At 38.6% G+C, this 15,655-nt stretch overlaps 1 protein-coding gene across 13 annotated transcripts in view; it reads left to right on the top strand.

The window, feature by feature from the left end:
- LOC111867219 (calcium-dependent secretion activator) overlaps positions 1-15,655 on the top strand; it is a 119,590-nt gene that overhangs the window by 34,201 nt on the left and 69,734 nt on the right. For 10 of the 13 annotated variants that reach the window (XM_023856860.2, XM_023856859.2, XM_023856864.2 and 7 more), the window contains exons 7-9: positions 2,226-2,377; positions 9,548-9,628; positions 10,477-10,646. In XM_023856860.2, the coding sequence (XP_023712628.1) occupies positions 2,226-2,377; positions 9,548-9,628; positions 10,477-10,646 (403 nt within the window). The remainder of the gene's footprint in view (positions 1-2,225; positions 2,378-9,547; positions 9,629-10,476; positions 10,647-15,655) is intronic. The other 3 variants (XM_023856857.2, XM_023856867.2, XM_023856866.2) reach the window with 1 other exon arrangement.

Here is a 15,655-nt window from a genome sequence, read left to right as displayed (position 1 = left end):
AGCCCAGGTAATTCTCCCTCCAAGCAAAGCAAATGAAGTGTTGTCCAAACTACATCGTGGACCATCAGAAGGTCACTTGGGTGTCAGGAAAACTCTGAATATGATCCCGGGAAGGTACTTTTGGCTTGAGAAGTGGTGCTGGCAGTGAGATACCTGTGCATCCAATCACAGTTCCTGAATGAAGGATTGGGCCAAATGCATTAGTACAATGTAGCAGGGCCTTTCCCTTACAGTGATATTTGCAGTGTGTAATTCCATGAGACTCTTATAATTACTTGTAGTTAGGATCCATAAGTGGTCAATAAATCCAATTACAAATCCAAACCCTGTCAACAGCCACTCATTCACATGACTGTATGAAGGAAAAAGACTACCAGGATGACTAGACAGAGACAGGAGGATGATAGAATGACTGTTAAAACTATTTTGGGAGGGTATAGGCTGCATTTATCTGGCTCACCACAGGGATCAGAAGTTGGATGAAGCACACATGATGATAAACCTTTGAGTTTATAAATATTTTGGTACTGTCTTGTGTAGCTGATCAAATATTAGCTTACCAAGAATGATTCATTTCCATTGAGTTACTTAGGTATTTAATGAGAGTTGACTGAACAAATGCTCTACTTCTTCAAAGGCGGCTCCTGTGAATTATCACATTTCTTTTTATTTGGGACAAGCTCAACCAAAAGACTATCATATGAACATTCCTTTGGGCTTGCTGAAAAATAGAGCCTCCATTTTTCTTGTCTTTTTCCCCCCAGAAATAGAAAAGTAATGAATGAAATAAATTGGACACATTATGTTAGATTTTCCCACACTTTTATTGAAGTTTCATAGTATTACAGCTGAATGACACATATGAAAATGTTTCAGTATAAGGAAATGTTGAGCGCAGAAAACGTTCTACTGATTGGCATTTATTGCTCACAATCATCACCATCACAATACTGTGACCATTATCATTACTACCATCACTATCACAACCATCAACATTATTACCAGTATCATCACCATCACAGCAACCATCATATTATCAAAACAACCATCACCACCATGACCAATATCACTATCAGTTCTTGTTGAACGGTGTAATCAAGATTGGGTACAAGATGTGGTCTTGCGAACAGGATGCCAAGTCTTATATTGACAGTCTTGTGAATCTCCCTGAATGTTGGTGCGAATGTAGTCTACAGAGGTGATTATGTTGTTAAGTAATTGTGTAAAATTTCAAAAACAAAGTTGAAGAAATGTACCATTTTCTTTTATGAAATATTCAGTCCTATTATTGTGAGGAGTGAGGCATTCCTTTTCAGCATGCCCTAATATTTTACATCCTATCACCAATAAATTATGCCATCTTAACTACTGATGTGACTCCTGTCCCTAAATGGTGATTATTTTTGTTAATTTAATGATGTCAGTATCATGGTTACATATTTTTGGAAGATGAGATGACTGATGTAAATGAATTGGAAAGGATTAGGAAGGAGGCGATTGTGTCCTAATCATGGTATTATCCTGGTATTTTGCTGACTGAGGAAGATCACAAGACCGTCATTTGCGGCCAAGATTTAAGCCAAGGACCCTTCGAGTATAAGTCTAAAGCATTACCTTCTAGACCGCATGGTTCATTATTATGATTTCTTTTCAATAAGAAGGAATATAATCATTACTGATTCATTCGCACTCTCATCTTCAGACCTGCTGTACTCCAGATAAATGTGATACTTCATTCTGTTTTCAGTGAACCTTACCGTACAGAGACAAGTGACATTCCAAGTTCCAAACCTCATTTCCTTGTGTAACATTCTGTACCCTGCAGTTGTTTGCTGTCTGCCCAGACCACCCTAAATTTAGTTATTATTTTTCATGTAGTAGTTCTTTGAAACAAAACTATGCATGCCCAGCATTTTGGGACATATTTTGCTCAAGGCACGCAAATGATTTGACACCACTGATCCCGAATTATGTAGTTTAGATTATAGAAAGGGAACTGGGTACCTTGACTAGGTTTTTGAGGTTAAGCTCAGTCTTTCCTGCAAATTTGCTAGAATAGTACACTGAAACAGATCATGGCCAATTCACCAGTCCTTTCTAGTTCAGCATATGTAATTGCCCCTTGTAACCATTAAGTAATTAACTTATCACTGTATTATGATTTCATACTATATGGCTTAGGATTGTTCAGTGGTTACCATTTGCTGTGATGAGTTCTTTTCTAGTAGGTGACGACGATTCAAAAAGGCCATCTAGGATGCAACAGCAGTCCCTCAACAGTGAACTTATCCTGTCTAAGGAGCAGCTGTATGATATGTTCCAGCAAATTCTTGGAATCAAGAAGTTTGAGCACCAGCTGTTGTTCAACGCCTTACAGGTATATGGAGCTTCTTTTAAAAATTTTGTTGAATTTCACTATGTGAACATGGGAAAGACAGACATTTTTCTCCACATATGGCTTCATACTTGAGAGTGTTTTCTTAATGCTGTTAGCCAAAACGACTTACAATCTTGTTTCTTGTTATGAAAGTCATGTTTAATGCAGAAACCAATGATCTCCCAGTTTTAGTATTGAATGACCATTTGCCAGTAAATATATGAAACTGGAAGAAACTTGTGCAATATATTGTTGCGTGACGTACCCAACATGCAACAATTGGTGTCAGAAGTGGGATTAATCGGAACAAATTTAGAAGAATTATTGGACTTACACACGTGATTAAGACGGACACAAGATGGACATACAAAAGATGATGGAACGTCCGTTATTTGGCCAAGAACAAATGATGGCCGATAGAAAGGCCAAAGCTAAGACAGACGCCGCTCTGCAGGTCATGCAAGAGACGAGAGAGACCAATACAAAAACCACCCAAGAAGGTTTGCTGGCCATCGAGAGAAAATTAGAACCAACCAGACCAGGGCTGAGATCGACCACGAGGAGTTGATGGCCAAATTGGAGGCCGATTGGAAAGCACGGCAAGAAGAGTTGTCCGCAAAGCAAGAACGGCAGGACGCCAGCCACAGAGATGTGGCTGAAATCGAAACCAAAATGGACATGAAGATGACGTGGAACGATGACATCAGCAAGTGCAGACCACACTTCAAGTGTGGACTTACATCGACATAAAAAACTTCTCAAGAAAGACATGATCAAGGATTGGACAACGTGGAGGGGTCGACCCCAATTAAATTATTCAGATAGGCTTTTGTCATGCAAGAACTGAGGGAGAAACGTTAGTCTCTAACCCACTTGCTTCCAATGCTCATATACAGCGTGCTTATAAGGTAAGCTTATAAATCCATCTTCAAAAGGATTTCAGTGAAAATTCATCATCATATCTCTTAAAAAATATTATCACAGACCACTCACAAATGCAGTATTTAAATGTCTGTGCTACAAGGTTAAAAGGGCATAAACTGTGACAGCATAAACCTCTCTGAGTTGAGTTGAATTGAAATATGACAAAAGGTTAGCTGGAAGTACACAACTGATATATTCGTCTGTTGGCCATGCTATCATTTTAACCCTGTAAAAACTGTATCAGCTTATAGTGGTACATCACTTAGAAGATTCTAAAGGATTCTGATGATCTATGTACAATATCACTTGTTTCTTTAAACTAGAGACTCTTGGGAGATACCCTGATTCCAATTCCATTACGTCATCAATATGGTATGAAGGTTTATAGCCACAGTGGTGGCTGGTGAAAAAGAGTTGAGAAACACTACTAATAATTTCACGAGCCAGGATAACTCAGTCGGTATAGTGACTGGCCACAGGCTGGATGATCAAAGGGTCAGACTTCGAGTCTCAGTAGGATCAAGAATTTTCTGTTTTCCATGGGGCCAACCCAGCCTCCTGCCCAATGGGTACCCTGGGCGCTTTCCCTGGGGGGAGGGGTAAAGTTGTACGGGCATGAAGCTGACATCTCACCTCCAACAAATGCCGCGTAAAGTAAATGTGGATCTATATATCCACTACCAGATACTCCTTCATGAATTAGTGCTTAATTAGTTAAGGACAGGGGCAACTTTACCATTACCTTTTTACTAATAATTGCTGTCTGCTTTCATGAAAAACAGGTCATCAGCATCATGAGTCTGAAAAACTTTAAATAAATGAATTTTTATAGTGCTTCTGTTGTACACTACCAATCGATAATTACCTAAACACCTCAGCTATGTTACAGGGTACATCTCTGATGATACAAAGTGACCTAAATGCAGCACTAAATAGTAACATCAAAAAATCTGTTTGTGGTTGATGAAGAGGAGTAGAAATCAAGTTGTTATTATTTATCCAGTTGATTTGAAATTAAGAGACAAAATAAAATCCAGACTGTTGTTACATTATTAAGCAGCGTTGTCCAAGGAGGCTTAATTATATTGATCATATAGTCACAAGACAGAGTGACTGTAGGCAGCATTTGGATTGGTAACTGGATTTACTGAACAGTTACAGATTGTAACTACAAGTAATTATAGCGCTATCACTAATTCACTCTCTCTGCAGTTCATTACAGCATGTACTGAGTCAGTTATGACAGGTCCCAACAATGTTCTCTGCTTTCGTGCTCACATTCTTACTGGCTGCTGACAACTAACTCACTGTTAAAGTTAAAGTCAAAGTCAAAATTATTTTGTGGCTGGCTCTTTACTACCAATCAGTTCATCTTGGCGCTAACCCCTTGAGGCTCCCTTGTGGTAATAGTCCTTATGTAATATCCTCTCTGATTAGATGCGTTTGTGTCATATGAATATGCCTGGCCATTTGTCAAATGTACATATCGCACTTATAGCGTGTTATCAAAAATTCTTCCTTTCTTCCTTATGCGCTGTATACAAGTCCTTTGTTGGCACAGGCTTTGCAAAGCAGATCATGCCTATATTCAGTTAAGTTTCTAATAGAAGATAAGCATATTGTCATTGCTCCAATTGCCCTGCTTATAACATCTCAAAATGGACCACACAGAAAACACTATTCCACTGTTGCTGAGTGGACTGCTCAGAAAACATTGTTTGTCTCTTGTTGTTTGCGAGCTGCTGCCTAGCAACAGCCGCTTATCTTGTGGTCGCCACCTAGCAACAGGTCTCAATGCCACAATATAATTCAGCAAATAGGACTGGTAGAAATTAAGAACTAATGATTATTCATGGTTGTAAACTGATCTGACTTAGGGGTCTCTGCTACGTGCAACATAGTTCGTTGTTCCTTTATTGGACACCATTTCACTATATATTTCGACCTAAATGGCCATCTTGAAGTGTACAGGTTGTTGTAGTTCAGGAGTCTGCTGCTCACTGTAATACTGTTTTCTTCCTTTTATTGTTATTGCCTCTTGTTATTTTTGGTTATGTAGGTTGCACATGAAAGAAACAAATGTTTTGAAAATGTGGCACAGTTCAGATATTTGGGAATGATGATAACATATCAAAACCTGTTTGAGGAGGAAATTAAGAGGAGATTGAACTCGGGTAACACTTGCTACCATTCAGTCCAGAACCTTTTGTCTTCTTGTCTGCTGTCCAAAAACATAAAAATTAGAACATACAAAACTATAATTTTGCCTGTGGTTCTGTATGGGTGTTAACCTTGGTCTCTTAACATTAAGGGAGGAACATAGACTGAGGGTATTCTAGAACAGGGTGTTAAGAATATTTGGACCGAAGAGGGATGAAGTGACAGGAGGTTGGACAAAACTGCATAATGAGGAACTTAATAACGTGTACTCTTCTCCAAGTATAATTAGAATGATCAAGTCAAGGAGGATGAGGTGGGCAGGGCATGTATCACGAATGGGGGAGATGAGGAATGCATAGGAGAATATTGGTGGGAAAGCCAGAAGGAAGAAGACCACTGGGAAGACCAAGGCATAGGTGGGATCTTCGAGAGATAGGATGGGATGGGATGGATTGGACTGATCTGGCTCAGGATATGGACCAGTGGAGAGCTCTTGTGAACACGGTAATGAACCTTCGGGTCCCATAAAATGCTGGGAAATTCTTGTGTAGCTACAGATTCGGCTTCTCAAGAAGGGCTCAGCTCTGTAAGTAAGTAAGTAAGGTTGCACACGGTGGCTTTTCTGTAATGTGTGATGCACTATGTTAGAGCTTTTCCAAGTGGGGTGTGCGTGTGTGCTAACACACACACATATATATTCAGTTATTGGATATATGATATTACTTACGGGTTTGTTCTGTTAACTGGTTGTCCCTGCCGTCAATGTTCTTGGTTGGGCGGGATAACTACTGCGTGCTGGTTGGTCATTATAGTCATCACAGTGGTTCGTTATGTCTGTTTTCGTGATGTCCATCGTTCTGCTGCCTTGGATGCCCGCGTGCCCCGCGTGTGTGTGGTGTGATGTGTGCTGCTATCTTGTGTTTGTTTCCTGTAGTATTTTGAATATTAGGTAGCTTAGGTTATGTATGTCCGTGTCTGTGTCATTCATTTGTAGGTTATCTTCCCCGACTTTGTATATGTAATATTTATCCAGTATACAAGTATTTAGGTATTTCCATTTTGTGTGTGTTCTTATGATGTCCATGGTATCTGCTATGGTGCCGTGTTTGTGTCCTGTGTAGCATGTGATTTGAATATCCTGAGCTGCTGCTGCTCTTTCTGATTCCTTACACGTGCTCTTGTATCTGGTGTTGAATGTTGTGCCGATTTGTCCTACGTATTTGAAGTGGCCAGTCAAGGCATTTCATTTGGTAGCTGACGCTGTCGTCACGAAAGCATTCAACGAACCAATACGATGGCCGACCGCCACAAGGCGGTGTTTTCGCCCGAACAAGAACAGTCAACGCTCTTAAGTGTCTTAAGGCAGCCAAAACCAGTTAACCGAACAAAACCGTAAGTAAAGTCATATGTAGGCCGCGCCATAGATCAAGCGGTTAGTCGCTGGCTTCCCACCACGGCGGCCTGGGTTCGATCCCGTGTCTGGTCAAATGAGATTTGTGGTGGACAAAGTGGTGCTGGGGCAGGTTTTCTCCTAGTACTTCAATTTCCCATGCCAATCTTCATTCCACCAATTGCTCCACAATCACCCTCACCTATCATCTGGGGCTGGTACAGTAGGGCAGAAGGGGCCGCAGTACAAGGGACTTAGTCCCACCCCACTAGCAATAAAAATAAAAATAAAAAGTCATATGTACTATAACTGAATAGACATATATACCTTTCAGAAGCTCTAACATAGTGCATCACACGTTACAGAAAAAGAACCACGTGCAATCTACATAACCAAAAATAACAAGAGGAAGAAAACCACATTGCAGTGAGCAGCAGACTCCTGAACTGCAACAAACTGTACACCTGAAGGTGGCCATTTAGGCCGAAATATGTAATGAAATAGTGTCTAATAAAGGAAAGGCGAACTACGTTTCACTTAGACGGCGCAGAGGTGAACGGGTAAACATACAAGAAAAGTGATCACAGGGTTTATATGTGCACTGTACCAGCCAGGTATTGAACCGTGTGCTCCAGCAGTTAAATTGTATGGTTGGAGGCATATTGCTTTCGCTGCTCTCCATTTGCCTTCACTCTTGAGCTAACATAGCTTGGTACGTCATTCTGAAAGATAATATCATGACTTAGTTTTTGACATTCTTGTGTGTGAAAACTCTTGAACGCTTGAAACTAGATGGTATACAGTATATACTGCCTGTGGTCTGTCACCATAAAGATCCTCTATGAATGGTTAATCATATATATTACTTTGCTGCCAAACACAGGAGCATATTGTCACATGTATTAGTGACTTTAGACACAGGTTTGGCTCACTGAGTCAATTTATTGGATATGCACCAGGTGGGACTACAATTGATTATAAAACTTTAAATCTTACTGTAACTAGAACTCTTCATAACTTCGAGTAATGATGACATTCCAAAAGTTACTGTAGCTTCGCCACATAAAGTAAAGACTTCACTTCTGACTTCTGGCTTCTTCTAGTTCTGTTTGGGTCCTTTCTTGGTTCTTCTTCCGCCTGGAAAATTGCACCCCAGTTATAATGTTTCGTTGAACCATGTAGAAGTCACCTCTTTCAGCAGTACAGTTATTGCATTCTTAGCCATTAATGTGCTTTTAACAATTCATTGCCGTGGATATCAGGTTTCAGCAATTGAAGTTACCCCGCGTGTGTTAAAACCCTAGTACCCGAAGCTGTTGAACTGGGAATGTGCTGTTAATAATCGTTGTCTAGGGAATTGATGTCCAATCTGACTCCAGTATTCTGGCTTTCAGACATCACATCACAATATGATGTACAGAAGCTACTGTTAAGTATCGTATGTATTTAAAAAAAACAATCAATTTTGTTATGCCTCAGTGTCGAATTGTGAACAGTGCAATTTCTACCATGTCATTCACAATAGTAAGCTGTCCTCTTACATAGGTCTATACACTGAATTGTATTGTGACATGTCAACACATTGCCAGGCAGTGGCTCCATAGACACCCTGCGATACACACACGCAACAGTAGAGCAAGCTGTGTTTTCCGTGTGTCTGGCAGCTAGTGCAGGAGCGGTGACATCACACATCAACAGTAGGTGGTTGTCACGTGGCATGTGTTTCCTGTGTGTTCTTCAGCTTACGCATGTGTGGTGATGTCACACAGCAACGGTGGGTAGGGGTCACGTGGTGTGTGTTTACTGTTGGTCGGTATCCATCCCTCGGGTATATAAGTGAGCAGAGTTCCAAAGCTGGCAGAGAGAAATAGTAGCAGTGGAATCACGCAGGAATCACTGAACATAAAATTGACCCCGTGTTAAATAAAATGATACCCATTAATTACCTGGGGCACAACACCCCACATGTGACAATAGTAATGAAATTTTGTTCTGATCTATAAGGGACCACAAAGACTACAGTTTTACTTCAGCACATGTGTTTATAGACATGAGTCACATTCGAAGTATTTTGGTAGAAGAAAGTGGAGGAACTTGTTAAATAAAATCTGGTGTCTGCATGGTTTTAAAATTGCTTCTTCAGAACCCTAATAATGAGCTGTGCATCTGTGTCTATTTGTTGACTCATCTACGAACATCAATATTATTAGGTGCTAAATGACTGGTTTTTATGAAGCTTGGTACAGACGTATGGACATCATGCATTTGCATAATTCCCACCATGGCATATTTTAAATTTCTATGATCAGTAGTCCCAGCAGCTCTACCATTATTGGACCTAAGATGTGATATTTTATAAGGAAATAAAGTTTGAAATTTTTACAACTATTATTAAGGTATTGAGAGAAATTGAAAGTGGTAAAATGGTGGCTTTGGAAGTATTTTAATTAGAATATCTTAGCTAATGTAGTATTATGACTTGTGCGGAAAGCTTGATGGTGATGTTTTACAGAAATAGGTGCAAGTAATATGACTGATCTTAAATTCTGCAATGTCTGATGTCACAGAACTATAGTATATATTATGATAACATCAAGTATTTTCTAATTGTTGATAATGTGGTCTATGGGAACATGCATATCATGTTCTAAGGGATGTGTATCACTTTATTCTGGTAATTATGTTCTCTGTCATAGTTGGATTCTGCAGATGAACAGGCCGCTGCAATAAGAAGAGAGCTAGATGGAAGAATGCAAAAAGTTTCAGAAATGGAGAAGGTAAAAGAATAATATAAACATACATAATTAAGTATACAGAGCAGGATATAGGCAGTTGAGGGCTAGATGGAGAAGAAGGGTATTTTATATCACAGAACAAGTTCCAAACAAACATCCTGGTGGTGCCAGACAGATGTTGTTATGGCACTTCGTTTTGAATTAATATATGTCTGTTTCACTCACTCACTCATGGAGCTGAGCCCTCCTTGAGAAGCCATAAATTGTGCAGCTACCCAAGAAATTCCCAGCATTTTATGGAACCTGAAGGTTCATTACCCTATCCTGAGCCAAATCAGTCCACTCTATACCATCCCATCCAGTCTAAGATCAATTTTAATATTCCCCCACCCATGCCTTGGTCTTCCCAGTGGTCTATTTCCTTCTGGCTTTGCCACCAACATCCTATATGCATTCCTCCTCTCCCCATTCATGCTACATGCCCTGCCCATCTCATCCTCCTCCATTTGATCATTATAATTATACTTGGTGAAGAATACAAGTTATGAAACTCCTCATTATGTAGTTTTCTCCAGTCTGCCATCACTTCATCTCTGTTAAATCCAAATATTCTACTCAGCACCCTGTTCTCAAACACCCTCAGTCTGTGTTCCTCCCTTAATGTCAGACACCAAGTTTTACACCCATGCATGATTTTTACCTGCATTCTGTTGATGAGGCAGCAACATATACATAGTTTTCTGTTTGTTTGCATCCATACCAACCTCCTTACACAGTGTTTGGTTGTCATGTTGTCTGAAGGATACACTTTGCTGAAATATGACTGAATAATATCTGGTGCTGTAATGGTAGTTTACATCACAGATTTTATTCCATGGATCCCTTTACAGAATCGGAAGCTGATGCCAAAATTTGTTCTGAAAGAAATGGAATCTTTGTATATTGAAGAACTGAAGTCATCCATCAACTTACTGATGGCCAATCTGGAATCCTTACCCGTGTCCAAAGGGTCAATGGATTCCAAATATGGGTTGCAAAAATTGAAGAGGTATAACCACAGGTAAGGTTTGCCTGTATCTATATTCATCATTGTTTCCTAAATATGTGTTTCTAATTGCTAATATTATGTTGTTACATGACAATTTGCAAGTCATGATATTTGGTATACAAAATACATTATAGGAGTTGCATGTTCATATATTGTGTATAGAAGTTATGGTTACATATTTCCTATGCTCTTTGCTGAAATTTTCAAACAAAACTTGAATATTTCTCATGCAAGATTTAGTATTAATCGTGATAGAAGTGTGGTAATCACATTCTTGAGATCTGCAGGTTGTGTTTGTATATTTTAATTAGATGCTTTTTAACTTAATGGTTACAGATGTTTATTTTTCTCAGTTCTTGATAAGTGCAGCCAGCATAGCTCAGTCTGTACAGCAGTGGGCTACAGGCTGGACGGTCCAGGTTCGATTCCTACTCCACAGTGTCCAAACTGGCTCTGGGCCCCACCCAGCCTCCTATCCAATGGGTAGCAGGGGTGCTTTGCCCAGGGGTAAAACTGCTGGTGAGTGAAGCTGACAGCTTACCTCCATCTAGTGCTGAGATCAAGAACAGTGTGGCTGCACATTCACTTCCCATATGTCTCTGTGGCATAGTGCTTTATTAATTAAGCACATTGATAATTTTATCTTCTTTTTTTTTATATACATATAATGAGTATGGTCATCTGGGTTGTAACATCATGCAGTTCAGAGAGAGCTGTTGTGACCATATGGTATTGCAGCTCAGTAGACCATATTCTTCATAGTTACGCTGCTCTGAGGACCCCAATTCGAATAAGTACAGAATAAACTAAATTATATCCAGGATTAATTTTTTATAATTTGACCTGAATGTATATGGAATACTTTCCTTCTGTTAGACAAAAATCAAGATTTGATTTCAGGACAAATCTTGTAAAGATTATGAATACTGAGAGTCTTCTAGCAGCCAGTTTTGTTAGCAGTAGCAAGACAACCATATTATGCAACTATGTTTAAGTGTAACTTGTGAATATTGTCACCAGTGATGACTTTCAGTCGGAATTATTGGTCTTTGAAGATTTACCTGAAGGTACTGACACAGTGTTACAATTCTGCTTTAGCTCATAAGTCAGAAAATAGGAGCAGAATTTTGCAGCATCTTCAGATTTTTTGATAGATCACTTAGGCCTAATCTGAATTAGATATCGACCTCATTATCCAGGTTGCAAATGGTGACAAATCTGTTTTCAAGAAAAGGGTACCTTGGCACTCAAGCCACATTTTCATCCATTTTATTTATGGATGAGTAACCTAAACACTCAGCAATGCTTCAGTTGTCACTCCAATTTTGAGCTGGGCAAACCAATCAGATAGAGTTGTTTTTTCTCAAAAGGCCAGTTCAGGGTTTCTGTATCTGGCCTAGTTTGAAGTAGAACTTGATGCATATGTGCCTTTTTTTAATCTGTCACTTTCTGATAAAATGCAAACCTTAAACAGCATAACACACATCCTTGCTTCACAATTTCTTATTTCTGAGACACAAGCTACAAACATGAAATGACTCAGTAGCTTTTACTATACCTCTACCTGACGGAGATCTCAAAGCAATGTCTTCCAATCAGGTTTTGAAATAAAATTCTGTATGTATCTCGCATATCTCCCATGCATGCTTTGTGCTGTACCTAGCATGTCCTTTGTGATTTTATCACCATCATAGTATATCACAAAGAGTAAGATTTTGAATCCACTCATTATATAATTAAAAAGAAGTTACGGATGGAAAATTATTTGATAATATTTGTCACGTCAGACATGCCATTTTATTACACTGTTGCCTTTATTTTTTGTCACTTGTTCCAGAACAATGTTTCTCAACTGTTGGGATGCATCTCACTGGTTGAATTTGATGTTTGGCTAGGTGGGATATGAAATCTTGAAAATAACAATTAATTCACCCACACAAAAACTTTTCTCTGTTCTAAGAACAAGATTGTAATTAATACCGCACCATAATTGTATTTCTCCTAATAGAACTAAAAGTGAATGGTTCTCTCTACTGGTATATAAGGCCATGTGGTCCAATAAAAGTCAATCAGTGTTCTGGAGGAACATGTCACTTTCTCTTGAGCCCTCTTCACTCCTCTTCATAACCACAGATCATGAGAACCACAATTCACACAAAACTGACACTGTTTTATACAACGCTATTAATAAAACATAAAAGGTTTTTTACAATTCTTATATTCTTAAGAGCTTCCAGTAACGATTAGTCTAGTAATAAAATGTACATAATTGTAAACTTTCACTTCAGAAAAGAGAAGCATTTTTCTTTCTTTTGTTTACTACAGCAGATTGTTGTTTGAGAAAATTAATGGTGGGATGCAAGCTGCTGAAGGTTGAGAATCACTGCTTTGTAATATATCTTAATGTTGTCAACCCTGTCTTTGTTTTCTTTGGTGTAATTAAATGAGCAATCACAATAGGCCTTAAGAAAACTAAGATAGGGTGGCCAAACAGGATTTTTCTGATATAGTGTTGAAGTCCTGTTGTAAAAATAGATGAAATATTGAGCATGGAATGACATAATTTTTTTTATAAAGCATTTTAAGCAAAATGAAATGTGTTAGAAGGATCATGAAAATTGGAACAAATATATGTCCCAGTCATGTTTACGGTTTCAAGCTTCAATTTGTGTTTGATTAGGCAGTAGTTTATTTGTGCTGTTGGTGTCTGTGACTGTTCTTATGTGTTCTCATCATGAAGTCATGAACATCAAAATAAACCGACTGTATCTGTCACTGTCTCATTTCTCACCCTAAGCTGGCACCAAAACTGAGTAGTCGAATTTGTGCAGATTTGAAACTTGGTTATCTTCGTTTTAAGGAATAATTTGCAAGTTGTCTCATAATTTTGCCAGTGAATGTCAGTGTTGATGAATGTTATTTCTGTGTTAGATGTATGTGATATCTGATTAATTTTTTGTGAACATGTCATTCTTAAAATTTTTTACTACAGTGTCAGACAACTATTCTTACAACATTGTGTGTACAGAAGGGAATAACCAATTTTTATTGTTTGCATTCTGTTGTATATTAAAGGTAAAACAAACTAACCCTGTAAGAGGGAGAAATTAATGGAAAATACAGTTTACTTGCATGGCATCAGCAGATTCTGAATTCCTGTTTAATTTAATCAGTACAAAAATTATGAGGAAGGATACCGCATACAGAGCAGCTGTTCCAATTGAAGAGAGACTGGTAGTTTCAATGTGATTTTTGGCTATGGGTGATTTGTACATTAGCCTGCAGTACCATTTCAAATTTTTGAAACCATCAATTGGCCAGATCATTCCAGAAGCCCACAGCCTGTACTAATTTACCCAACCATTGTACTTAGTGTGTTTATTGTAGTACTTGGGATGTTTTGAATTCCAGAGCATGGCTTAATGCAATTCTGTGAATGATGTGTTTTCATTATGCCACTCCCTTGAAAATTGCAATGCATAAAAAAGCTAATATGAATAATAAGATGGAGAAATATCCTGGTCCTTATAAGGAGACTGTCAGTAGGTAAACGAGTATGAAAACTGTGACATGGAGAGATTCAGTCTCAAGAAACTAAATGAGATAGAATGTTAAAACAGTATCAGGTTAAAATATCAAATTTGTGACATTGGGGAACTTATATTATGATGGGGACATCGATAACACTTTGGAAACTATTAGAGAAAATACCAGACTTGCAGACAAAGACAGTCTAGGTTATTACAAATTGAAGCTGCATAAGCCATGGTTCAGTAAAGGATATTCAGACTATTAGATGGAAGGAGAGAAACCATATTTCATTGGTTACAGGATAAGTAACCAGTCAAGAACAGATTTATGTGATGAATCTCTCTAGGAGGTGCTATCCCATAACCATAGTCATTAGATAGATTTAGAGATGTAGGACATTCTATTAATGCAGTTAACCTCTCATCTCACCTCCCCTTAAGCATTCAGGCCTATACTGGGACAATGATGTAGGATATACTCTTGAACAGGTTCTGTGGTGTAAGATTTGAGGCTTTCACGGCAGTGACTATGAAGAAAGCAGTCTTCTGGGATTTGGCACCGTGTATATGTGGTGTTAACCGACATTTCGGAAGAACGTATCGCCTCCATCTTCAGGGTAGAAGGAAGAAGCAGAGTTTTATCGGTTCTCACAGTCTCTTCGCTTGCGGATTTCGTATATTTTTCCTTCACCCCTGAAGATGGAGGCGATATGTTCTTCCAAAACGTTGGTTAACACCACATATACACAGTGCCAAATCCCAGAAGACTGCTTTCTTCAGGTTCTGTGGTGTCTTGTGTTCTTTTATTGGAATCTTTGCTGTGTCAGTATATCAGTTCTTTGGGTTCAGAATGTGACTTACAATACATCTCACAGAACATTAAACTTTTTGGCAACCAGAGATGCCGGTAGATAATCGTGATATATGTACCACTGAATAAGCTTAGGACTCAACTGTTGTCACTAGGAGTCTGTCGTCATTTTGTTGTTTTATATTGTTCCACTCACACAAATATTTGTTCCTTTTTGGGATTGAGTCAGTAGGAGTCTTACTTGACCTTCTTGTTGTGTATTGTTCAATTCATAATATGTTTAAAATTGTTCCACTGACACAAAATTTGTTCCTTTATGGGATCAAAGGGCTTCAGATGCCCTACCTCTATGTCCACATTGACAATTCACTACTTAGAGTATTCCTCATTTGATGCATTAAATTCCATAATTGCCATTTTCCACCTGGTTACCAATATTGTGTTTGATAACACTTTATTTGGATGATAGTGTCAGACTTGTCAGCCATTGCATCTTTCACTTTGCAAGACTATAGCCCAATGTGCACTCTTGTCTATGCTGTAACAATGGGTGCCAGCCTTTGAGAAATCAAATATACATGGGAGCCAGTCTAACACAGTGTTTATCATGCATCACAGCTGATATTGTTAGAAAACATTCTTTTTTCATTTCTTTACATGGTATATAACTATCATGAACC

The sequence above is a fragment of the Cryptotermes secundus genome, unplaced genomic scaffold (assembly GCF_002891405.2).
Source record: "Cryptotermes secundus unplaced genomic scaffold, Csec_1.0 scaffold565, whole genome shotgun sequence".
NCBI classification, from domain to species: Eukaryota; Metazoa; Arthropoda; class Insecta; order Blattodea; family Kalotermitidae; genus Cryptotermes; species Cryptotermes secundus.
The sequence above is the reverse complement of the archived record's forward strand: the minus strand, read 5'-3'. Positions and strand labels throughout refer to the sequence as shown.